Source organism: Cebus imitator, unplaced genomic scaffold (genome assembly GCF_001604975.1).
Source record: "Cebus imitator isolate Cc_AM_T3 unplaced genomic scaffold, Cebus_imitator-1.0 Scaffold23, whole genome shotgun sequence".
Classification (NCBI taxonomy): Eukaryota; Metazoa; Chordata; class Mammalia; order Primates; family Cebidae; genus Cebus; species Cebus imitator.
In genome coordinates, this window is record NW_016107338.1 from 8,492,476 (window position 1) to 8,517,874 (window position 25,399).

Here is a 25,399-nt window from a genome sequence, read left to right on the forward strand (position 1 = left end):
AATAAAACATAGCCCATTAGGAGGAGGTCTTATTTCAGTGGGAGAGACAAACATGGGAAAAAAATTACTCTGATTATGAAGGTAATGAGAATTGCATACAATGTTGAAGTTGAGGCAGGAGAATAGCTTGAGCCCTCGAGGCAGACATTGCAGTGAACTGAGATCATGCCACTGGGATTATAGGCACCTGCCACCATGCCTGGCTAATTTTTTGTATTCTTTTTTTTTTTACCTTGTCCTTTTTTAAATCTTTATTTGTATTTCTTCTTCCTTTTTTTTTTTTTTTTAAAAACAGCACAATGCTGCCAGTGAATTTTTTTGTATTTTTAGTAGAGATGGGGTTTTACCATGTTGGCCAGGCTGATCTTGAACTCCTGACCTCAGGTGATCCACCTGCCTCGGCTTCCCAAAGTGCAGGGATTACAGCGGTGAGCCACCACACCCAGCCTAGGAGTACTCCAACAAAACGATCATTCCCCTTCTTAAAACCAAGGCTTCGGCCAGTGTGGTGGCTCACCCCTGTAATCCCAACACTTTGGGAGGCTGAGGCAGGCGGATCACCTGAGGTCAAGAGTTCAAGATCAGCCAGGCCAACATGGTAAAACCCTATCTCTACTAAAAATACAAAAATTAGCCTGGTTTGGTGGCAGGTGCCTATAATCCTAGCTACTTGGGAGGCGGAGACAGGAGAATTGCTTGAACCTGCCAGGTCAGGTTGCAGTGAGCTGAGATCGAGCCATTGCAGTCCAGCCTGGGAGGCAGAGCGAGACTCCATCTCTAAAAAAACCAAAAAACAAAAACAAGGCTTTTTACATCTAAAAATTGAGTTTGCTTTTAGATGTTTTAAGTTTTTTAAGAGATAGGGTCTCCCTCTGTCCCCATAGGCTGGAGTGCAGTGGCACTGCAACCACACCCTCCTGGGCTTAAGCAATCCTCTTGAGTAGCTGCAACTAGAGGTGTGCACCACCATGCCCAACTAATTTTTTAAATTTAGTTGAGACTGGTTCTTGCTATGTTGCCTAGGTTGGTCTCCAATTTCTGGTCTCAAGTGATCCTCCTGCTTTGGCCTCCCAAAGTGCTGGGATTACAGGCATGAGCCACTGCACCTGGCTAACAGTTTTTTTGTTTTTTCTTTTTTTTTTTTTTTGAGACAGAGTCTCTCTGTTGCCCAGGCTGGAGTGCAATGGAGCTATCTTGGCTCACTGCAACCTCCGCCTTTTGGGTTCAAGCGATTCTCCTGCCTCAGTCTCCTGAGTAGCTGGGATTACAGGTGTGTGCTACTACACCCGGCTAATTTTTGTGTTTTTAGTAGAGATGAGGTTTCACCATGTTGGTCAGGCTGGTCTTGAACTCCTGACCTCATCATCCACTTGCCTTTGTTCCCCAAAGTGTTGGGATTACAGGCGTGAGCCACCACATTCGACCCCAACAGCTTTTTTAAAACCCAGAACTATAATGCAGTGAAGTTAGCATTTGTTTTGGAGTTTGAGTCTAAGTGGTTGAAGTGCAGTAAATTGCTCTTAAAATACATTTTATAGAAGTATTTGGAATCATCTTCCTTACATTGTTTTCTCTAGGATGAAGACAACACCTGGCCAGGAATTGTAGCTTATACCCGTAATGCCAGAACTTTGGGAGACTTGAGTCAGGAGGATTGCTTGAGTCCAGGAATTTCAGAACAGCCTGGGCAGTATAGCAAGACCCTATCTCTATGGGGGGGAAAAAAAAAAAAAAAAACTTAGCCAGGTGTGGTGGTGGCATGTGCCAGTAGTCTTAGCTACTCATGAGGCTGAGGTGAAAGGATTGCTTGAGCTAGGGAGATTGAGGCTGCAGTGAGCTCTGATGATGCCACTGCACTCAGCCTGGATGACAGAATAAGACCCTGCTTTAGAGGGGGAAAATAAGACAGCTGCTTGAGATGACTAAAGTTCTGTCTTGGCTAGTAGCTATCTGAATCAGGTCCCTGCAGTGCTTTTAATCATGGTAGAATGTGCTGGCAAGTAAGTTTGTCTTATATGGGAGAGTTCTGTGTTCAAGGGCTTTAGGCCAGTGGCATACCTAAACACAGTGTTAAAGGCGGTAGGGAATGTGAAAAGTATGACATAGTTCCTGCTGTCAACAGCTTGTAATTTGAGTATCATCGCAAGCTCAATTGTAGGTACTGCCTTCTTTTCTGGACTTTCAGGTACTTATTACCATGCAATTTAGTGGTATGAGTTGAGGACTAATGTTTCTATATCACATCCTGATAATCTCCACAGTTATGAAAACTAAACTATTTTCTTGCCCTCCTACACTTTTCCGCAACTTTATTTTAATGGATTTGTTTGGATTTCTTGATTGTTTTGTAATAGTGGGACACAGCAGGCCAGGAAAGATTTCGAACAATCACCTCCAGTTATTACAGAGGAGCCCATGGCATCATAGTTGTGTATGATGTGACAGATCAGGTAAGTTGCAAGAGGAGATTGTATTACAGTGACAAAGTAGGAAGTCATTATTCTATTAATGTCAGAATATTTGTTTCACAAATAAGCCATCAGTATTAATTTTATGGCAGAAATTTTTGTCCACTCTCAAATATAAATGTGAATCACTTAAAAGACATTTGTTTTCCTGTAATAAATAGAACATTAGTAATTAGTTTTATATTTGCTTTCAAGGGATTCCCATTGTATTTATTATCAACTAAATAACTTTGATCAAATAGCCAAGACACTAACATATATGCAAGAGTTTGTAGGGATATCGTGAGGTGCTTGGTTTATACTGTGTTCTTGATGTTAAGTATCAACAGGAATATGGACTGGTAATTAGAATTTGTCCATCCAAATGGCCAAAAGTGGGATTAGGAGGTTTCTGCCTATTGAGGATGTGGTTCAGAAATAAAGATTTGAATAGGAGAGGCTGTAGGAGGGTCTTAGTATGAGAAAGAGTATCTGAAGATTAGCTGTGAGAGAAGGCAGGGCAGTGGAGGGAACAATGTGGAACAGTGTGAAGCATGTGGTCCAGGGACCATAACTAGTTTTTTTTTTGTTGTTGTTTTAAATCAGAAACTTAGAAACTTGTCCTTTCTATCAATAAAAGGACAAAGATAAATGTTCAAAATTGGAATTTCTTTTTCTTTTGGCATATGTTAAATCTTATCTCAAATATGAAATCATAGTTAATTAGAGATAACTTACATGTAGACATTTAGATTCAGTGCCATTAGAAGTGCTGGGCGGATGATATCTGCAGGAGAAAAAAATGATGCTGGTTTCAAAAATATTTAGTCATATTACCATGAAAGATTTTTAAATGAAAACATTCCTCCTCTAAATATGACTGTGGAAAAGAAAATGAGTATCTTTATTTAATAATATCTTTTGACATCTCTAGTAACAGTAGGTCATCTTATTCATAAACCAAAATTTTATCAAATTTCAGGCTGGGTGCAGTAGCTCACACCTGTAATCCCAGCACTTTGGGAGGCCGAGGTGGGTGGATCACCTGACGTCAGGAGTTAAGAGACTGGCCTGGCCAACATGGTGAAACCCCATCTCTACTAAAAATACAAAAATTAGCTGGCCGTAGTGGTGTCCGCCTGTAATCCCAGCTACTCAGGAGGCTAAGACAGGAGAATCACTTGAACCCAGGAGGCAGAGATTGCAGTGAGCCGAGATCATGCCACTGCACTCCAGCCTGGATGACAACAAGACTCTGTCTCAAAAAAAATTTTTTTTTCGAATTTCAAAACCACGTTTTTTAGTACATTTAAATTGCATATTCCGAAACAGTTGGGTTTGCCTGAGCTGCAGTTTAATTTTAAGCTGTATTTCCCTTTCAAATAAGATATTTTCATCGTTAGCCTGTAAATTCTAGCTTGTTATCATTTAGATATTTATAGTCATTTTAATATATCTGTTTATGGCCAGTCACAGTGGCTAACGCCTGTATACATAGCACTTTGTGAGGCCAAGGTGGGCCGACTGTTGGAGCTCAGGAGTTTGAGACCAGTCTGGGCCACATAGTGAAACCTTGTCTATACAAAAAAATAAAAAATTAGTCAGGTATGGTGGCATGTACCTGTAGTCTCAGCTGTCCAGAGGGCTGAAGCGGGAGGATGGCTTGAGCTTGGGAGGTGAAGGGTGCAGTGAGCTGTGGTTGTGCCACTGCACTCAGGCCTAGGTGACAGAGCGAGACTGTCTCAAAAAAGAAAAAAAATCCCTTCACTCCTTAGGAGTGGTTATTTTGTAGCTAGCGTTGTCTCACTAGCTCTTTTGTTATTTGTCTGTTAGGTCAGGAAGGATGTTTCAGTTTATTCCAGAACTGTATTATCAAACTTTGAAATGTCTTTTTAGGAGTCCTTCAATAATGTTAAACAGTGGCTGCAGGAAATAGATCGTTATGCCAGTGAAAATGTCAACAAATTGTTGGTAGGGAACAAATGTGATCTGACCACAAAGAAAGTAGTAGACTACACAACAGCAAAGGTATGTTTCAAGTTTAATTTTCATACTGAATTTGAAGGTGTTGAATTATGTATGGGTTATGCAGTCATTCTGAGGCCACAGCCACCTTAACTTTATAAAATATGTGCACTAGACTATTCTGACTGTGACAATTTGTGTAGCATCTGTTTAGATCCAGTGAACTTAGTTCCTCACGCTCCATTGTGGATGATAGAAATGTACTAAGAATTACTGGAAAAGATTTTTCAGTGTTAATTGTGCCTCATTATTCTCTTAGGAATTTGCTGATTCCCTTGGAATTCCATTTTTGGAAACCAGTGCTAAGAATGCAACGAATGTAGAACAGTCTTTCATGACGATGGCAGCTGAGATTAAAAAGCGAATGGGTCCTGGAGCAACAGCTGGTGGTGCTGAGAAGTCCAATGTTAAAATTCAGAGCACTCCAGTCAAGCAGTCAGGCGGAGGTTGCTGCTAAAATTTGCCTCCGTACTTTTCTCACAGCAATGAATTTGCAATCTGAACCCAAGTGAAAAAACAAAATTGCCTGAATTGTACTGTATGTAGCTGCACTACAACAGATTCTTACCGTCTCCACAAAGGTCAGAGATTGTAAATGGTCAATACTGACTTTTTTTTTATTCCCTTGACTCAAGACAGCTAACTTCATTTTCAGAACTGTTTTAAACCTTTGTGTGCTGGTTTATAAAATAATGTGTGTAATCCTTGTTGCTTTCCTGATACCAGACTGTTTCCCGTGGTTGGTTAGAATATATTTTGTTTTGATGTTTATATTGGCATGTTTAGATGTCAGGTTTAGTCTTCTGAAGATGAAGTTCAGCCATTTTGTATCAAACAGCACAAGCAGTGTCTGTCACTTTCCATGCATAAAGTTTAGTGAGATGTTATATGTAAGATCTGATTTGCTAGTTCTTCCTTGTAGAGTTATAAATGGAAAGATTACACTATCTGATTAATAGTTTCTTCATACTCTGCATATAATTTGTGGCTGCAGAATATTGTAATTTGTTGCACACTATGTAACAAAACAACTGAAGATACGTTTAATAAATATTGTACTTATTGGAAGTAATATCAAACTGTATGGTGATAAATATTGTTTTAATTCTTATGGTTAAAGGGAAACAGAGCCTTGCATTATATTCAACACAGCCATTTGTGTGTGCACAGCGCAACTAAGGGATTCAAGACCTATTGTAGAGCAGCATCCAGTATTTGCTTTCTAGATAATACGCCCAATAAAATGACTTAGACTTCTGTGCTGTGTAGGGATTTAACCAACTTTAGTGGTTCAGGGAGCTCAAACTGTATGGAAAACAAGTTTAGAATGTATGCTATCTAGCCCATTATCTCTGATCCTTCTCTAAAACAATTTGAAGTGGCTTCATTAATCAATATTTCATGAATGCATCTGTGGTAAAGGTGGAAAGCAGCATACCTTTCCTAATTGGCAAGTGATCAGACTAACGTGTGCTAATGTTTTTCTTCCATGTTTTCAGTCAGATTCCACTATTTTATCCTCCGCAGTTGCTTAACTTGATGTTGGAGGAGGGTTTAAGCATTAAGATAGGACACAGGAAGTTTATTGCTCTAATTTTAGAAATTATATTCCTAAAAATTAAAACATGAATACTGGATGGTAATGATAATTGAGGGAAGTATATTTTCGTGACATTTTGCATGTATGAAGATTTTCTTAAATAGGACCTTCAAGATCCTAGGGGTTTTGTTTGTTTTTTAATGGTGAGGAATGAAAAATCTGCCCACACTAGCATTTTAAGGTGACTGAGGTCAAAGGTTGTTTGTTAGGTTGAAGTAGCATCCAAAACGTTCTTCACACAGCGGCTGGGGATATGGCTGCTGGCAACACATTTTGTTGTGGGCTCCTTAATTTCATGATAAAATTTAAGCTAAAAACAAGCCAAAAATTAATAGGTTTTTTAATTTTTATTTTTCACTAAACAGGCAATTGAAATACATGGTACAAAAATAAGTGGTAAGATAACTGTAAAATGAAATGGACAGAATATTCAATTTTCCATCTATGAAAATTTCACAATAAAAATCATAGTTTACTTTGTATTATAGGCGTGCTTGGTGGATCTATTCATCCTCACATAAGGCAACTGACAAATTCCTGAAGTTACCAATAGTTATTTTGGTGAAGATCTTTAATGCTTCAAAAGTTTTGTTTTTGCCTTAATACAGTATAAAGGGGTAAAGAGTTCAGAAAACTATTTTCTAAAGTAGCTAAATGACACAAAACAAATGTCAAGATATTCTGATGCCATACCATGCACTTCAGTTTTATACAGTAAAATTTGTTTAAATCGTCAGCTTCTTATTGGTGAGTTAGCGGAAACATTACATGAACTTAAGATGGGTATTATTTACAGACTTCATTTGGAAAATTCCAGCATCCTTTCCCCCATGGCAGTAAAGATTGGGATTTACAACAACATAGTTCAGCATGCCTCACAATTTGCCAATAAACACAGTTTTGGAAAAAATATATTCCCCTTTCATACTCCCATTTTCAAGTACAAACAAACAATTCAAGGCTACTATGGGCTTTAATAATCTGTTCACTGAGTAAAGGGTATTATCACTTCTTCTAAATATAAGGTGCTGCCATAAATTAGTTTACATAGTGAAGAGTGTTCTAAATCTAAGCAGCTGCAAACTCTGGGAAATCCTTTCAGAATGATAGTCATTATGGTCCGAGCAGTAATTTCCTATTCTTTGACCTTGGATTGAATTTCCCTTAGCCTGTATCTTGCCTTTCCAGCATATTGTACATCAAACCTTGTGCTCCGTTCCCACCTAAGCTTCAAAATAGCCCTGTATTGACATCACCTTCCATTTGCTGAGCTACCCATGGATCTCCAAGAACCCAGATCTTGAAACTGCCGATCGAGCTTTGAATATCATCACTTACCTATGGATTCAATTCCCATTAATTTTCAGGGACTACTAAGTTATTCCAGTGTGGCACCACAGTGCAATTAGCAAGCTCAGCTACTTGACTCTAACCTGGCCATGTTTCTTACTAGGTGGAAACAATTTCAGCCTGAGTTTTAAGGGAAGTCTTCAAGCATGGCTGTATAATTAACAGTTGTGTTGATACTCTTCAGCAGCATTCGCAGCCAGGTCCAGAACTAGCACCCTTTAGTCACACCTTATTCAGAGGATGAACAAAAATACCTTAGAGCATCTCTAGGTAAGTAACACTTTCTTGGGAAATGGTATTGTGTAACATTCTGTGAAAATGCCTCTCAGTTGAAGCTGATTATTGGTCGAATGGGAATACAGTGCCACATTCTGCATTCGGTTTAGTATTGGCCAGTTTCTTTCTGTAGGGTTTTCATCTCCAACTTTTATGCTAACTAATACACTTCTATGCCTGTCAAATATCAGTAAATAAATGGGTTTAATTTCATAAGGGCTATTCAGTAACATACTTAGTGGAAGGGCATGTTCCTATTTATAAATATACATCAAAGAGAAGGTGAAACTGATCAATTTAAGAGGCTGTCGGACATCTCTGCCTTTTTAACCAATTCTAGGTTTTTAAGAATGTTTTACATACAGGTTTATAATGGACAATTATTTGCTAGAGTGGTTTTTCTCTTTTAAAGTCTCACTGTGTATGGAACTAAGATTAATATGGCAGTCATAAGACATTTTAATTTTGATCATGCCCTTAAGCATTATTTATGATAAAGCATACCGCAGCAGCATCAGGCACTTGAAATACTGCATTTTATGTGCAGCTACTGTTGGAAGAGCTAATCTTTAAAGAATTTAATGGCTATTTTCCAGTGACTATAAAGTCTGAGAAATTCTGAAGCAAAAAAAAGTCACATTAATAATAGGACTTTAGTTTCCATTGTTATATTGTGCTTTCCTCCTTCAAGGTTCATTCATGGCCCAAACGGAACTTCAAAAGTGCTTTCCTGTAGACTCTGCAGTTTTACCAGCAATAACTGATCATTTTTCTTCAAAAAGCTATAGAATTGATACTTCGAATGGTTGATCGAGTTTTTTCTATCAAAGTACTTATGTGTCAGTGCCAAAACAAACAACAAAGAATTTCCATTTTCTTCACTATTGACAGCTTTAGTTTCTGTACTGTACTGTGTCATCCTATCCATTCCCTTCTCTGAGCCTGGACTGCTCTTCCAAGGGAGACTAGGTGTGAAGGGATGAGTCCTCCCAAAGGGATGAGTCCTGCCCTTAAGCTTGATAATTAGCTCCACAGCCATGCTAAAGCATGGCTGCAGATCCCCAAGTCCCTGACACTTTTCTTATCAGAAACTGGTTAGCCAGGAAACCAAAGACATCAGCCCTGAAGATGGCAAAAGGTGTCATAATCTCCCAAAGTAATCTGTTAGTCATTTAATCCTTTTTCTTTTGCAGACAAAGGGTTAAAGTCTCTTCTTTCTACCTGAATCTTCAAAGACGGATTGACAAGCCCAAATTTCCTTTTATGAAAAGACCCAAGGTTTCTGGCCAGCCCTTGGCTTTTTTCAGTCTCTTGGGTCCTCTTACATGCCTGAGAATATCGAGTATTCAGAACCTTCCACCAGCCCTTGGTAAATGACCTTACCAGGTGGAACAGTTTGAGCTTTGTCTGCTGTTTTTTAATGGGATAGAGGGGAAGGCAAGACGTCTTATTTTATCAAAAATTGCAAAGCTACACGCTCTTTGTGGAGAAGCACCAAAAGGAAAACCTTAGTTTGGAAGGATTCATTGTAAATAAAAATAGTAAATCAACAGCCCTCCATTCAGGGAGGAGAAAGGCATTTTAAAGCTAGTATATTGAAGTTTTCCCCCTTGACTTCAGTGTTGAATGACTCTTGCAAGGACTTGAAGGTTTTTTTTTCTCACCAGCCTGTGTTTGGCTGACAGGTTGCATTTGCCCGAGAGGATGCCTGAAAGGGAAAAAGCAGCATCTGTAACAGGCATAATGTTGTAGAGAAAGAAACAGCAACTTCATTTTAGAACCAGATGACTACTCAAGAGTTGCTCTGATAAAATACAGGGACTCCCTGCTCTTAACATACTTACGGTGCTCACCTAGAAAATCTACGAGTTAAGCACTACAAACCTGTTGTTGTAGGACAGGATGTTTCAGGGAAAGTACAGTCCAATTGTGGACAAAAAACACTGGCAGTGTCAACTCTGCAGTGGACACCACCCACCCTTGCTGTCTTAGCCCTTTCTTTTCTGTCATTCTGTTTGACTTTCTTAAGGGAGCAAAAGAAAGCTGTACTACCTGTTAAGTCTCCAAGGTGTGTTAACCCCTCTCCATCCCCCTAGCCTTTCTGGAAGGAAGTGGTATGGGAGATAGGTGGAGATGCTTTGTGTGGGTCAGGGGTGGTGGTACAAAGTTAGCAGTAACTCTGGGTTTCTCTGTGCACTTGGTGCTGTCAGAGATGCTTGGAGATGGAGTACCAAATGAGCTGGGGAGAAGATCCTGCAGAACAGGGGCTGCCAGGTCATGGCCCCATATTGGAAAAGTGTACCTGTGCAGAAATAAAGTAGGTATATAGATAAGTTGTGCTGCTCTTGCCTTGGGGCAGCAGGGGTGGTGGTGAAGAGTGTGCCATAGAAATGGCAGCACAGAGGCACCCTCATTCTCCACAGGCAGCAGGGTGAACAGTAATGGAAAGCACCACAGGACCACAGGAAGCCTTCATCACCACAGGAAGACCAGCAACTCCTTTTTTAGTACCACTGGCTGTCTTATTCCTGTATCTCATTTGTTTCAATAATAGTTCTTGGCTCAACAAGCTTCTAAGTAGTGGCCAGCTGTTACAGCAGGGTTGGGCATTTTCTTCTTGAGTTCCTCACTTACCAGGTTAAACCCCTTCACATGGGTGCTCCATTGCTGCCATGGGCTTTTTGTCAGGGATGAGGGTGCAGCCAGCTAGCATGTCCAGAGAGGCCAAGATAGAGTCATACAGGCGATCTGCGTGGCTCTCCAGCTCACCAGACTGCTTTGCGATCCTCCCAAGGACATCCTCTAAAACTAACGATGAGGGTCAAAGAAATTAAACCAAAAACAAAACCCATGCAAGTGTTGTCCAGTAAGCATTTTTGACAGAACATACAAGGGTATATAGTATTTTGCACAAAGTAGGACCTGGCAGTAGTTTCTGAATGTCTACCCTTAACAGTGATTTTCCAGGGACTTCCGTTGCACTGGAGAATCTGTTGTTAACTCCTGTTAAAGCTGAGAAAATAATTCACCGACTCCACTTTGGAATTACGTAATTCACAGAGAGGCAAAGATATGGTTCTCTGAATGGCTGGTATTATCTGACTTTAGAGGTAAGACAGGTTCTATCTTGGGCATAAGGCTTAAATGAAATAAAATGACACGCCAAAGTTCAGATGCTTACCCTGCTACCAGGTCCTATCCATTTCTATTGGCTGGGAGGAATGTCGTTTCACATGGGTGGTCTGGTAATAGTTGGGAGTGCTTAGGACCCTTTTTTTACAGAGCTTTAGTGAACAGACTGAAAAAGAAAATGACCTGGCTGTGCACACTAGCTCACGCCTGAAATTCCAATACTTCGGGATGCCGAGGCAGGCAGATCACCTGAGTTCGGGAGTTCGAGACCAACATGGAGAAACCCTGTCTCTACTAAAAATACAAAATTAGCTGGGCATGGTGGTGCATGCCTGTAATCCCAGCTACTTGGAAGGCTGAGGCAGAATAACTTGAACCCGGGAGGCAGAGGTTGCAGTGAGCTGAGATCACGACATTGCACTCCAGCCTGGGCAACAAGAGTGAAACTCCATCTTAAAATACAAAAAATAACAAAATGACATGAGAGTTGGCTAAGGGAAGATTCACTCCAGTGTCAGAAGTGTTCACGTGAGGAAGGGATGGGCTAGGGTCAGAGTGCATCACACACAGCAGGCTTTTTTCTCTTTTCAAAAATTTATTTTTGTTAAGCACAAAGGCTGTCTTAGTTTCCTGTGCCTTTATCAGCTGTGCTAATACTCCCTAGTTTCCTGCCACAACTGCAACATCTGTCAGCAGAGGAAGGGAAAGGGGAAGCTGCCTATCTGCAGGCAATGCTGACTGGATGGTCGGAAAGAACACAGGCTGGCTTTACTAAGATCTAGGGAAGCCACATCAGTGTGGTGTCATCAGGGCAAAGTGCTGTCCACAGAGAGCTGGCGAGGCGTGGCAGAGGAATACAGCCAGCGTGTGTGGTAAAACTTGGTGTAAGGGTGGCTGGGCTGGGTTCTACCCCTCCAGTTTTTTTTTTTTTTTTGAGACAGAGTCTTACTCTGTCACTGAGGCTACAGTGCAGTGGTGCGATCTCAGCTCACTGCAAACTCCACCTCCCATGTTCAAGCAATTCTCCTGCCTCAGTCCTGCGTAGCTGGAATTACAGGTGTCTACTACCACGCCCAGTTAATTTTTGTACTTTTTGTAGAGATGGGGTTTTGCCATGTTGGCCAGGCTGGTCTAAAACTACCAACCATCAGGTGATCCGCCTGCATCAGCCTTCCAAAGGGCTGGGATTACAGGCGTGAACCACCGTGCCTGGCTGTTTTTGAAATTTTTTTTAGACTGTTAGAATGTTTGGTTGGGGCCAAGTAAAAGAAGTTGGGAAGGAATGGAATACACGTTTGTATGCTGGCTCTATAGACTTTGACAGTATGCTCCTGGCGGAAGAAAGGTAAGTTTTGCAACCACTGGAGAGCGACACTGAAGTCTCAAGGGGGAAAATAACCACATTCCTGATTATTTCAAGTAGACGGGGAAGGGTAGTATGTCAATCTGAAAGAGCCTGGATACGTACCTAAAAACCCAAAGCCAGTAAAATAACTTTAGATCCCTTTGAGAGAAGGGCAGCGTAGGATGTTCTTATTACAGATTAAGCACAGAAAAGTATTACTAAATTGATTTTAAAATGAAGGTAAAACCTGAAGCTTTTAAGAAGCCTACGTTTACATGTGGTCTCCGTGAAGAAAGGAGGTTCCTGGCATTTCAGCCCTTTCCCTTCCTGCTCAGACCTCTGCACCTCCAGACACTGGGAAGCTGTGGAAAGCCAGTGCCCAGGGGCTCTGCCAGGCTGCCACTTCTCCTGTGGCCTGAGGCAAATCCACAACTCTCTGTCTCACAAGCTGTGAGTAAATGGAAACACTGATATGCCAACTGCCTCAGTAAAATGCTGGTGTAGATGACATGTAGCAATCCTGGCACATGGAATTTCTGCCCCAATAAAAAATCGAAAACTTTCTGCCCCAATAAAAAAATCTAAAAATCTTAGTGAAAATGCCAGAAGAGTCAAAACAGAGGCCTTAAGAGGGTAGGGATTGCAAAGGGCTCACATAATTCACACTAGAGAATCACTTACCTGCTGAAAACTCCTCAGTGGCCCCTGTCCACTGATGCCTCTCAACCCTAGATTTTTCTTCCCAGGGTACACTTAGCAATGTGTGGAAACATTCTGGGTTGTCACAGCTGTGGGGGAAGCAGGGATTTACAGGCATCTAGTGGGGCCAGGTGTGCTGCTAAACATCCTGTGACGCATAGGACAAAATCACGTGGCCAATATGGCAAAAGCACCAAGGCTAAGAAATACCCTGTCCTCGGTATGCACCTGCCCACCACACTGGTCAGGAAAGCACTTCCTCACTGCCCCTCAAGCCCGTGGGACCTGCCCAGCTTTGCTTTTGTGGTTGGATTCCAGTATAAATCCAGTCTCACTTGAAAACATAAAATGAGGCATAATATAGGCAGGCTCTGTCAGCACTTGAATGACAGTCTTACAGGAAATTCAGGGCTGCCATCAGTGCAAGGCTTTACCCTACCATTCTCTTAGCTCATCCTCCATAGTATATCCTCATCCCCCATGCCCTTGTCCTGTAAAGACAATGAGAACTGTAAATCCTTGGCACACAGCATGCTTAGATATATGCCTGAGGTCTATGATTTTTGTTTTCCTAAATGGGGAAACCATCCTACAAAATGGGCTCAAGTGGCCGGTATGGTGGCTCACGCCTGTAATCCCAGCACTTTGAGAGGCCAAGGCGGGCTGATGACCTGAGGTCTGGAGTTCGAGACAAGCCTGATTAACATGGAGAAACCCCATCTCTACTGAAAGTACGAAATTAGGTGTGGTGGTGCATGCATGTAATCCCAGCTACTCGGGAGGCTGAGGCAGGAGAATGGCTTGAACCTGGGAAGCAGAGGTTGTGGTGAGCCAAGATCATGCCATTGTACTCCAGCCTGGGTAACAAGAGCAAAACTCCATCTCAAAAAAAAGGGGTGGGGGGGGCCTGAGCTTGGTTTGTATACTACTGCCACACTGTCCCCTCTTCTCAGTTCTTTATTCAGTCTGTTCCCTGAGGACAGACTGACTGTCCTCGAATACTTTTAAGCAAACAATCCTTTTCTGAAACAAATCTTTCCCCAAAGCAAGTCACAAGGCAGATAACCAGAGAGGAATTCCACGTGGGGTAGGTAAGGTGGGGAACCCGAGGGATACCCGCTGAATACCCTAGCCTCAAACTAAGGGCTGGTGGAATAAAACCAGGATTCCTACCCAGACCACCTCCAGAAAAATGGAAAAGCAGAAGCAAAAGACAGTGTCATTCTTGCAGGCTCAATGCCTAACTGCTAATGAGCTTGGTTTTATGACCATGACTGCCTCTAAGCAGGTGTGTAGGGGTAGTGATGGGCAGCGATGTGTGGAGCTGGCAGACGGTGGGGCATGGGGCATCTCAAGCAGTGGGTGTGGGCAGGGGCTCTTGCAGTACCAGCTCCTTACCAGGGACTGTGGTCCCTGGGCCTGCTGCTGACAGGGATTAAGCTCTGGCTAAATCCAAACCTTAAGCATCTCACCTGGGGTATTCTCCAACAGGCACTGAAGAAGAATCTCCCCCTTCTGTAAGACACTCTCCGTCAGAGACTGATGTTCATCTATATCTTTCTTAAATTGCTTAAGGCATATCAGAAAAAGAAAAGGAAGAAGCTTCGTTACTATTGTTTTATGAAAGTTATTCAAAAAGAACAGCATGCAAAGTAGCCTGATTCCCTCTAATGTATTAAGATTCACCCCCACAGGTCTGCAGAATTCCCCAAGTAAACAGTGCAATAGTTTCACTTCAGCTTCTTTGAGCCCAAGCTAAATGGAGTCAATAGTTTTTCCTGTTTAGTTTGACATCAGAAGCGTCTTCTCTGGCAGAGGCTGGCTCACAAACAGCTTGGAGTTAGGGTCTCCTTCCAGTACCCTCACCTCATGGGCTTCTCTAACTCACAGGGATATGGGAGTCTCAAAATTTATTCTATTCTAATGGACCTGGTAAGTCGGAACCACAAGAGATCTTCCATTAAACTGACTGTAGGGAGCCACTGCCTCCACCTCTGCTCCTCCTTCGTCCTCGCTCTATGCAGGCTGTCAGGGTAACTACCTCAACATCTGGGAAGCTGTGAGTTTCCCAAGGAACTCATCTGTTTTCTCCTTGTGGCTACCAAGCTGGTGTTCTTGATGTTCCTTTAGCAGTTAAGAAGTGTAAAGTCAAATCCGTGACCACCTTTTAGTGCAGGGCCCAGAACTTGGTGACTGATTTTTATAATTTTTAAAAAGTTTAATAGAAATAGAGAAGGGTCTCAATATTTTGCCCAGGCTGATCTCAAACCCCTGAACTCAGTGATGATGCACCTGCCTCAGCCTCCCAAAGTACTGGAATTAGAGGTATAAGCCACCATGTCCCACCAGAATTTGGTGTTTTACCATTTTGAAGTGACAGTTTTACTCTTGGATTGACTATTTTCATGTCTTTGGTTTTCCTTTACCCTGATACCTATACTTATTATTTTCTTCTCTGGTACTGTAGTGTGGTTTATGTGCTGCTGCAACCTCACTGTGTTAAGACAAAACACAACTATATGAGAAAATGATTCACAGTTAAGATATGTGAATATGTGGCCAGGCCTGGTGGCTCCTACCTCCCAGCACTTTGGGAGGCTGAGGTGGGCAGATCACGAGGTCAAGAGACAGAGACCATCCTGGCGAATATGGTAAAACCCCATCTCTACTAAAAATACAAAAATCAGCTGGGTGTGGTGGCATGTGCCTGTAATCCCAGCTACTTAGGAGGTTGAGGCAGGAGAATCGCTTGAACCTGGGAGGCGGAGGTTGCAGTGAGCCGAGATCATGCCACACACTCCAGCCTGGCGACAGAGCAAGACTGTCTCAAAAAAAAAAAATGTTAACACAAACACACACACACTTGCACTAGGTCTTAATCCAAACAGAAGTTAAGGTAGCACATACATACGCATGAGCCGTGCACAATTCCCTTTGTGACAGTTGTATGGGTGACACAAAAGGCCTATGCCTCACTGACCTGCAGGAGTGACTCCCAGCTCAAATCTCAGCTCTACTTACAAAGCAAGATGGTTGTTTCTGTCTAGCCTGGAAGCTGAGATACAGAAGGACAGCAGGAGGGAAAAGATGGAGGGAATGGAGTTATTCTGTACCTGCTCCGACGGGCCAGGAAAAGCCAGTTTGCTATGTCTACCAGGGCAGCTTCCTCTCCCTGTAGTGGTACTGGTCCTGGACCCAGCACAGCTGTGTACATGCACGTGGAGTCTGCATACAGGACCCTCGGAATTAGCCTTTCTCTCCTTCCTCCAAATCACTCCACCCGAGTGGGAATGCTATTTCCTGCAGGGTGGAGAGGAACTCAGTATGGAGTTCCTCAGAGTGAGGAACTCACAGCAACCTCTCTCCACCCTGCAGGAAACAGCATTCCCACGAGGGTGGGGCAGCTGGCCCAGCCTGCCCAGGTCAAGCAAGGCTCCTCCCCTAAACTTTAGTTGGCCCAAAGCTGGAAAACAAAGCCCTCCCTCCCTCTAGCTGGAGTAGGGTCCAGCAAGGCCCTGAGTCAGCTCAGCCCTGGCCCATGCATATGTAAATCACATCTGCCGCTGCAGAAGATACGGTCAGGTTGCAGGGTTGTAGAAATTCAAATAATTGTTCTAGAAAACTCCTTCCAGACTAGCCTCAGGCTCAGACCATGAATATCCCTCTGCTGCTTCATGAAGAGATTAGAAAGGTACAGCCAACCAGATAGGCTAGAAGAGAGGTGTTCAGACAAGGTTAACATCAGACTTAGGGATGACAACTATATAATTTATCCTCCAATTCAGGATACTTCAGAGACTGAAAGGGGACTTATTATTATGCCAGAACAGGCACAAACTAGGACACAGAGCCATCCTAAATCTAGGACCCAGTTAACAAAAATCCACAGAAGTATTTTCAAAACCACAAAACCTTAATGAAAAAGAGACAAGAAAACTAAAACCACACCCAAATAGACACCCACACACATGCAAACTGATGTCAGATTTTTTTTTTTTTTTTTTTTGAGACGGTCTCACTCTGCTGCCCAGGGGAGTATACCCTGGCTCACTGCAGCCTCCGCCTGCCGGGTTCCAATGATCCTCCCGCTGGTGCATGCCCCCACGCTCAGCTAATTTATGGTTTTTTTTTTTTTTTTTTTTTGTAGAGACAAGGTCTCACTATATTGCCCAGGCTGGTCTGGAACTCCCGGGCTCAAGCGATGCTCCCACCTCAGCATCCCAAAGTGCTGGGATTAACAGTGTCAGCCACAGTGCCTGGCCTAGATTTCTATTTAAATTCCATCAAAATGCCCTATTGTAGATTCTGGAGTCAGTACAATTTCAGCCCAGATCTTTAAATAGCGGTGCAGTCCAACAGAACTTTATGTGATGATGGAAGTGTTCTGTATCTGCACTGTTCAATGTGGTAGCCACTAGACAAATGTGATGGTTGGGCGTGCAGATGCGGTCAGTGCAAATAAAACATCTGAGTCTTTAATTTTACTTCAGTAGCCATATATACCTAGAGGCTTCCTAATAGTGCAAGTCTGTCTTTATAATCCCTGAGACATTTGGAAAATTATACTGCAAATCACCCTAAAGTATTTTGTTTCTATTTTTAATTAAGAAAAATTTTTTTTGGAGATGGAGGGGTCTTGCTATGTTGCTCAGGCTGTTCTCAAAACCCCTGGGCTCAAGCAATCTTGCTGCCTCAGCTTCCAGAGTAGCTGGGATATAACAGACTTGTGCCACTGCACCTGCCAGCCCAAAACTGAAGTGTTTGAATGATTTGAGATAAATATATTGTATCTTCAAGCTCTATTTGGCCTGGGAAATAATTCATGCATTTTACAAAGTGTTCTGCTTGAAGAACATGAAGCTCTAATGAGATTTCAGGTTTAACAGTCAACTGAGCTGTAACAGCAGACACTGGTTATTTACGATTTTACTTTGTAATCGAGTAATTTAGCTACCACTCTCATGAGGGAACAAGTGAGCCAGGACTGCGTATTACCCGGTAAAGCTGCAGAGAAGACTTGAGACCTGTAAGATTGGACTTGGCTGTAATCCTGTGGTCGGTAACGTCTGCGACGTTATACAGCCAGCAGATCAGCTCTTCCAGCTGACAGCAAAATGTCTGCAGAGACAAATAAAAACACACGGTGTTACTGACTGAACAGCTATTTATGTTATCAAAAGGCTACAAATATAAAGAGGACTCCTGGGAGGAATGTGCCCCTTTCCAGAGCTTTTGCTCACTGAGACATTACTCTCCTCCCTCCTCCTTCCCCACCTGTCCCCACTCCACAACTCTAGACCTCCCTCTGCCAGAGCAATGAAAACCACAGCCTGGTGTGACACCAAAAATGATAGGCTGAGAAAACCCAGCACTGCAGGTGGGAATGGTGCAGGCCAGAAGAGGCACGCCTGCCATGGAAACCAGTTCTTGGATCAGCACCATTACTAACTATAATCAGCATCTTGGAGCCAAATACATCCATGTTTCTCTGGAAAAGTGAATGTAAAATATATGACTAAAATCATGACTAACCTGAAGCTATAGCAAGAACAACTTTACCTCACGGCATCTCAATCTTTTATCAGTAAAGAAGGGCCCATGATAATGTGTTGTACCTACTTCACAAGACAAAATAACCCATATCACCTCCCCGGAAGGTGAAAGCCTTTCTCGAGCGCAAGGACACGTTCCTGGACAGGCACATTTCTGAACCTTCAGCATGTGTCTGGGAGTGCATGAAGCCCTCAACATGAATTACTGAATGCACACAACATCCCAAGAAGGCAGGGCTCCACATTTTACAACCAAGCAAACTGAAGACACTGAGCCAACATTCCAAAGACAGCAGTGCCATGTTTCAGATGCCTGATCCCGATACCCCCATTCCACGCCGTGTTCATTATACTTCCAGTTAAGATATTTGGTCCACAAAAGAAGGTCCAATGGCCACAATGTCTAGGAAACAGTACATCTATGCCCCTAACTTTGTACTTACACCACTTTGGCAAAGGAAGCTCTGAGCAGTCCTGCAGTCAAGACAGCCACTTACCTTTGTTCAGCCCAGTGCTTCCTAAAGGCATCTGTGCACAGAACCCTTTTTGCTCAGAATACCTAAGGTAGGAAGCAGCTAAGGGTAGTGTGAAGAGCTCAGCCTCTGGCCAGGTTCAGTGGCTCACGCCTGTAATCCCAGCACTTTGGGAGGCTGAGGCGGGTGGATCACGAGGTCAGGAGTTTGGGACTAGCCTGGCCAACATAGTGAAACCTTGTCTCAACTAAAAATACTAAAAATTAGCCAGGTATGGTGGTGTGCACCTGTAGTCCCAGCTACGCGGGAGTCAAGAGAATCGCTTGAACCCAGGAGGTAGAGGTTGCAGTAAGCCAAGACGGCGCCATTGTACTCCAGCCTGGGTGACAAGCAAGACTGTCTCGGGGGTGGGGGGAAAGAGCTCAGTCTCTGCACACAGTCTACCTGGGTCTGATTCCTGGCTCGAGCCCTTTCTAATTATAAGAGGGCATGTTACCTAACCTCTCTCTGATCTTTTCTCCAAACGGTAAAATGAGAGTAGTGCTCACCTGGTAAGAGTCGTGAGGACTAAGATAAGGTGCAGCACAATGCCTGGCACATAAAAAGTGCCTGGTCAACTCTAACAAGTTTTATGAAGTTAGTGGACTGGGGGAAGAGACAAGACACCTGTACACAAAGCCTCCTAATGTTGAGCATCGTTACCTTTACACATTGCACCAGTGATTCTTTTCCCTGTTCTCCTTTCCTGGGACGCTGCCCTTCAGCTTCTGAGTCTGAGAATGGCCACCGGTCCAACCTAGCTGGCAAGGAGGGGCGTGTTTTCAGCAGTCCAGAGGAGACCCCAAGGGCCTGGCTGCTCCCCAGACTGCCTTCCCTTGCAGAGTCCTGGGCATGGATGAAGGTGTGCAGGAAACAGGAGTTCTGGCCCTCAGGATCCCCAGACCCTCGGAGGGCAGCTCCAGGGGGAAGCTGGCTTTGGCTGGAGCTTGAAGGGAGGGAAGCTGGCCCATCACTGTCCGACACTTCCAGGGGAATCTGCCCCTTGGTATCCCCTATAGGCAGGGTAACCAAGGTAGAAATGGAGTCTAGATACGAAACCAGGCTAGAAACCTGTGTCAGCCGAGCGGGCAGGGCAAGATACTCATCGTCACTTTCCACTTCCTCTTCTGATTTCTGCCTAGACTCTGTGCAGGTAGGGCGCCGGGCACTCTGGCTGGTCCTCTTCTCTCTCTCTGGTCTGGGCGAGGGCCACCCTCTGTCCCGTGTCCTTAGTTGGGGAGAGCCTGTATCAAGGTGCTTGCCCACAGGCAACCAGTCCTTTGTGCCCCTCATGGCTGGCTCTCTGCTCTCCCAAGAAGCATCCCTACTGCCTGGGGCTCTGGGGGTAGATGCAAGTTGGTTCAAAGATGACAAGCCCATGCCACCTTGTTTCTGGGGTACTCCAGAGGGCCACCGCTTAAGGCTTGGCTCTCTGGGCCCAGAAAATGGCAGGGCAGTGGCCTCTGCTGGTGGGCAGTTGGGGGAGACATTAGTAGGTGATTTGAGGGTGCTTGCTGGAGAGACAGAGAAGCTATCCAGGTCTACCCCCGAGTCCTGCAGGACAGGGTCAGCCAGCACACGGCTATCAAGGTGCTTTGGAAGCTGAGGCCCGGGCCTCAGTGGGTAAGTATAGTCAAGCAGATCTTCATACTCTTTATTTGGGTTCCAGAGAGGAGAGTGGCGGTCGGGTGATGGAGGCAGGGAATCTGGCAGCACACAGGCCCAGTACTCAGCCTGGAAGGAGAGGCGTCTCCTGCCTAGCCCAGGAGCATCACCCCCAGAGAACACAGGCTGTGGTGACCACTGAGGCTGACGTCCTAGCCCCACCATAGAGGAGGGTTCCTGGGGGACGACCAGTTCCCGGGAGGAGATGTTGGCCAGAGAAGAACCACGAGGCTCCGCCTTCTCTTGTTGACCCTGGAGACTGCTTCCTGCGGAGGAGGCAGAGACGCTGCAGCTGGAAGGCTGAGGTATAGCGGAACCTGGGCTCAGCACGGACTTCCACTGCGACAGGCAAGAGAAGCCTGAGCCGTGAGGCTGCTGGCTGAGGTCCAGTGCCTGGGGCGAATCCACTGGGGATGGATCATCTTCGGTATCAGCATCATGTCCTGAGCAAATAGCTGTCGTTCTGGGAAGGCTCAGAGTCTGAGGGAGCTCCTTGGAGGCAGAAAGCTTGGTCTTCTCCACCTGCAATGATCAAAGGGACAAAAAGCACTTGGGTGAAAATAACCAAACCCGATTTCTTTCTGAGACAGCAGCCCAGGAGTTTCCTTATGGGTCAAGACAGTATTTAGGAAAGACCTTAAAATGAAAAGTCTGCTGCCTGAGGCAAGAACCAGACAGTGTGCACTGCCAGCAGCAGCACCGAGGCCCTGCCTGTTTGGGAAGCAAGGTGACCCCCATCTCCAGTCCTCTCCAAGGTTTTCCTCCACAGATACCCAGGGTGTGAGCCAGCAGAACTCGGATGGCTCTGTCACGCTGAAGCTGGAATACAGTCCCTTACCTCTGAGAAGCATCTCCTGGCAGACGAAACCCTCAATCACTGTTGCTAACAGGACACGTCCAAACCCAGGAGGTCCCCCCAGGCCCCATCCTGCTCAGTTCACATGCATCTGGCAGAATGACTCGTTCGCTTCAGCTTCTTCACTGAATTTTTTATCTGCTTGATGAAGAACTCAACCCCGAGGGGAGCAGGACAGCACAGTGGTGATGGACAGACCTGAGGCCCACCTCTAACTCTGCCACCTTCCAGATGTAAGACTTTGAGCCTCACTTTCCTCCCCTCACAGCACCAGCTCCTCAGAAGGTAAGGATTAAATACACTCATGTATGAAAAACGCATGGTAAGAGCTTAACAAATAACAGGAATTCTAATAATAAGCACCAGACTCATCCTCGTGAAAGGCCACTTCTATGTCTGTTTATACTTCTCTTCCTGTCTCACCGAATCTCTGACTCACAGGTGCCAAAGCCTCCCACTGCCGCTTGCTCCCAGGCAGGTGGGGCCCAGCCTCTGCTCTCCCCAGGTCCCGCTCAGAGCCTCCTCACAGGATGCAGCTCCACAAGGGGACTCTGCAGCAGCCGAAGCCACAATGACATGGAGAAGATCAAAGCCATTCCCAGAAAAGACCTTGGCAAGCAGAACATAAAAAAATGTAAGAGCTGGGTGGAACAGATCACTCAGGTCATCTCCCAAAGATAATGAGGGCCTGAAAGAGCTGGTGATTTGCCTGTGGTCACAGAACCTGGTAGGATTCCCTGCCCCATGTGACTCCCACTAGGAGAAGCTGCCTAGTAGTCAGAGAAGCCCAAGGAATTCTCTTTAACCAGGGACCCTGCTGCCTACCACAGGGCTCCAAGATTCGGACACATCCCTTGGGTCCGAAGAGGATTTAGGTTCAGAGTCCCCAGGAGCCCAAAGCACTGGACCCTCCTTTCCCAAGTATCCTCAGGGTACCCCTAAAACCTTTAGATCACCAAGTCAGAAACAGGACAGGGTTCCCCATGCCAGAATTTTGCTGGCCTAGCCGTCTGAACAGCAGCCTCTTGGCTGTACAATCCCTGGTCCTCAAAAAGTCACCAGTCACTCTTGAGGAATATAAGATGCCGTGGACAGTGCCCCCGGCTGGTCCTGAGGCCCAGCTCTCCAGGCGAACCCACAAAACAGAAATCATCATACTCAGGCCCCTCCAATTCCTGACCCTGCACAATGGCCGGGAAAGGAAGCAAGATGGCGAGGAAATGCTGAAACTAACTCCCAAAGTACAGCAAGATGGGTACATGTACAGTCTTGCCTTAGTACATACCTGGCTTTCCCCAGAGAGCAGAAGGTCTCCAGACCCCATGGTGGCAGGAGGCAGGCTACCAAGTGCAGGCTCAGGCCTCTCAGCTACGAGCTGTCTGCTGGCGTCACAGGCCTGTGGCTGGTGGGCTCTTGAGGGGCCGCCAGGGTCAGTCCCGACCCAGCAAGCAGAGGCAGGTATCCCCTCTGCTTCCCATACAGGGGAGATAAGCCCTCCCTCAGCTTCCAGGCGTGGAGGCTGCTCCCCGCTCATGGGGCCTGGGGTGTCCACCTCCTGCTCCCCACAGCCTGTGCCTTCAGATGCTTCCACTTCTGCCTTTTCTTCACCCAGGGCCATTGAGACTCCTTAGGTCAGGGTTCTGCTGAAGACTTCAGCTTCCTACAAAACAGGGGAGGGGAGACAAAAATATAAATCTTCTACATCTCTGTACAGGAAACCCTGCTCTTTAACAATTAAGGCAAACATATTTTTGGCCAAAGAAAAAAGGAAACAAATGGTGGCTACTTCCTCAGAGGAGCCCTGAGCTCCGGCTTTTCCCTGGCCCCAGACCTTTCCAAAGGGGACGCAGAAGTACACCATTTTCCCTCTGCTTTCATGGTGAGTGGTGCCTTCCTCACTAGCAGGCACCTAGGAGGGTTAACATAGGTCCGGGGTCCAATCAAGGCTTCGGTCCTGCCTAAGTCGCCTTTTCACCCTTTTAGCCCAACCCCACCGGGTAAGAGGCCTGGCGGGGCCCTCCCTGCACACAGGCCCACAGTGGTTCTGTTGTTGCAGTGGTCCCTTCAGCAAGCAGTTCAGGGCTGCTCTATCAGAGAACAGCAAGTCAGGGCATGCCCAGGCCTTGGCTGAGCACTGGAAGAATGCCCCCAAAGATGCTTGGCTCTGTCTGGCAGAGGAGGCAGGACTCTTTTTTTTTTTCTTTTTTTTTGAGACAGGGTCTCACTCTGTCACCCAGGCTGGAGTACAGTGGCGTGATCTCAGCTCACTGCAGCCTCGACCTCCCTGGGCTCAGGTGATCCTCCCACCTCAGCCTCCTGAGCAGCTGGGACTACAGGCACATGCCACCACACCTGGCTAATTTTTGTATTTTTTTGTAGAGACGCGGTGGTTTCACCATGCTGCCCAGGCTAGGCCCCTGTCAAAGCACAGAAACCACACCCAGGCTGTGGAACAGATGGGGGCTTCTTGTTCCAAGGATGGCCAGTGACCAGAGAGAAAGATTAGCAACTCTCCTCAGGCTGGCCTGGGTTATGCTGACGTGGTGACGGAGGGAAGCTGTGGAAAGCTCAGTGGGTAACAGTGGTAGGGCAGGTGTAACACAGCATGTGCACACATAACAGCGAGAGCCAGGCGGCAGGCAGGCAGGCGAGGGAGCACAGGCTGAGTACTCAGGGAGGGATGATTTGGGAACTGAATCTGCAAACAGACCGTTCCAATACAAGGAGGTTCAGGAACAAGGGAGGGACACCACCCTCAGCCTAGGTGTGTCAGCAAGAGCTGGTGCTGGGAGCCCTGGCAGGACAGGGCTGGGGGCCAAAAAGCCAACAGGAGGAAGACCAGTGCTGGGAGGACGTGGAAGGGGAGGTAAAGGAACCATGAACGCCCAGGATGTCAGCAGCCACCTGGAGTGCACTGGGCCAACCTCAAAGCTTAAACATGGGCAGAAATGGCCTTGTTTCCTCAGAAACAGGAGGCAAAGAGATGGTAAGAGGAGATGCTGGTGGAGAGCCTGCAAAGCGGGAAGAGGCTGTGGCTATGGTCTCAGCCTACTCAGCTGGGTAGGTGGGAAATACCACCAGGATGGGCTGCCTCACACTGGAATCCAAAAGGGCCCATCCCTACCCTGCCTGACAGAAGGCATGCCAGGCTTCAGCGTGATTCAGAGGTGACCCTGAAGGAGAGCCTGCCCTTCACATGGACTCTCATTGAATTCCCACAACCACCAGGTGGGGCAGGAACTAATCAGAAAAACAATTAATTTTGACAGGTAATATACAGCTCAAATGTAAAATGCACAACAGATATAAGTCTCTCGCTGTCCTTGTCCCTCATTCCTTTGCTAAAATGAGCCAGTGCAGGCAGAGCATCTATGACAGTGCCTGGCATGGTATGGACACTAAGCGTTGGCTACTGTCATTAGTGTCATGGGGAGGCGTCGACAGAATCAGTGTAACAGGTCACCTTACAAGGAAGGGACAAAGGAGACAAACAGGAGAAAAACCAGCCCATTTTTCAATATAAATCAAACAAAATACTACTAGATACTCCCACAAAAACAAAGAACCAGCGTTACTAGTTTGGTATATGACTCTTGTCTCCTGATGAAAATATCTATTTTCATCCTTCCTTCATTTTTTATACATAAAAGTAGCAAACTATATGGGACGTACTGTTCAGAACCTTAATTTTGTCTATACAAAGTATCTAGGGGATCATTCCCTAGCAATACAGCCTGTCCTTGAGTAACATCACTTGGTCCCACATCTTGTCTTGTCTTTTTTTTTTTCAAGATGGAGTCTTGCTCTGTTACCCAGGCTGGAATACAGTAGCGAGATCTCAAGTCACACAACTTCTGCTTCCCAGATTCAAGCAATTCTCCTGCCTCAGCCTCCTAAGCAGCTGGGATTACAGGCATGCGCCACCACGCCCAGCTAATTT

The 25,399-nt window shown here is 45.3% G+C and overlaps 2 protein-coding genes across 6 annotated transcripts in view; one reads left to right on the plus strand and one right to left on the minus strand.

Moving 5' to 3' along the window:
- RAB1A (RAB1A, member RAS oncogene family) overlaps positions 1-6,554 on the plus strand; it is a 37,596-nt gene extending 31,042 nt beyond the window's left edge. The window contains exons 4-6 of the mRNA XM_017522134.2: positions 2,355-2,450; positions 4,344-4,475; positions 4,732-6,554. Coding sequence (XP_017377623.1) covers positions 2,355-2,450; positions 4,344-4,475; positions 4,732-4,929 — 426 coding nt within the window. The 3' untranslated portion in view covers positions 4,930-6,554. The remainder of the gene's footprint in view (positions 1-2,354; positions 2,451-4,343; positions 4,476-4,731) is intronic.
- CEP68 (centrosomal protein 68) overlaps positions 5,240-25,399 on the minus strand; it is a 29,920-nt gene continuing 9,760 nt past the window's right edge. Inside the window, exons 2-7 of one of the 5 annotated variants that reach the window (XM_037736172.1) lie at positions 22,745-23,119; positions 19,602-21,125; positions 17,870-17,992; positions 14,347-14,443; positions 10,333-10,506; positions 5,735-9,406 (exon numbers count right to left, since the gene is read on the minus strand). In XM_037736172.1, the coding sequence (XP_037592100.1) occupies positions 10,337-10,506; positions 14,347-14,443; positions 17,870-17,992; positions 19,602-21,125; positions 22,745-23,077 (2,247 nt within the window). In that variant the 5' untranslated portion in view covers positions 23,078-23,119 and the 3' untranslated portion in view covers positions 5,735-9,406; positions 10,333-10,336. Of the gene's footprint in view, positions 9,407-10,332; positions 10,507-12,856; positions 13,023-14,346; positions 14,444-17,869; positions 17,993-19,601; positions 21,126-22,744; positions 23,120-25,399 lie in introns of those variants that run through there. The other 4 variants (XM_017522132.2, XR_001823070.2, XM_037736173.1 and 1 more) reach the window with 4 other exon arrangements.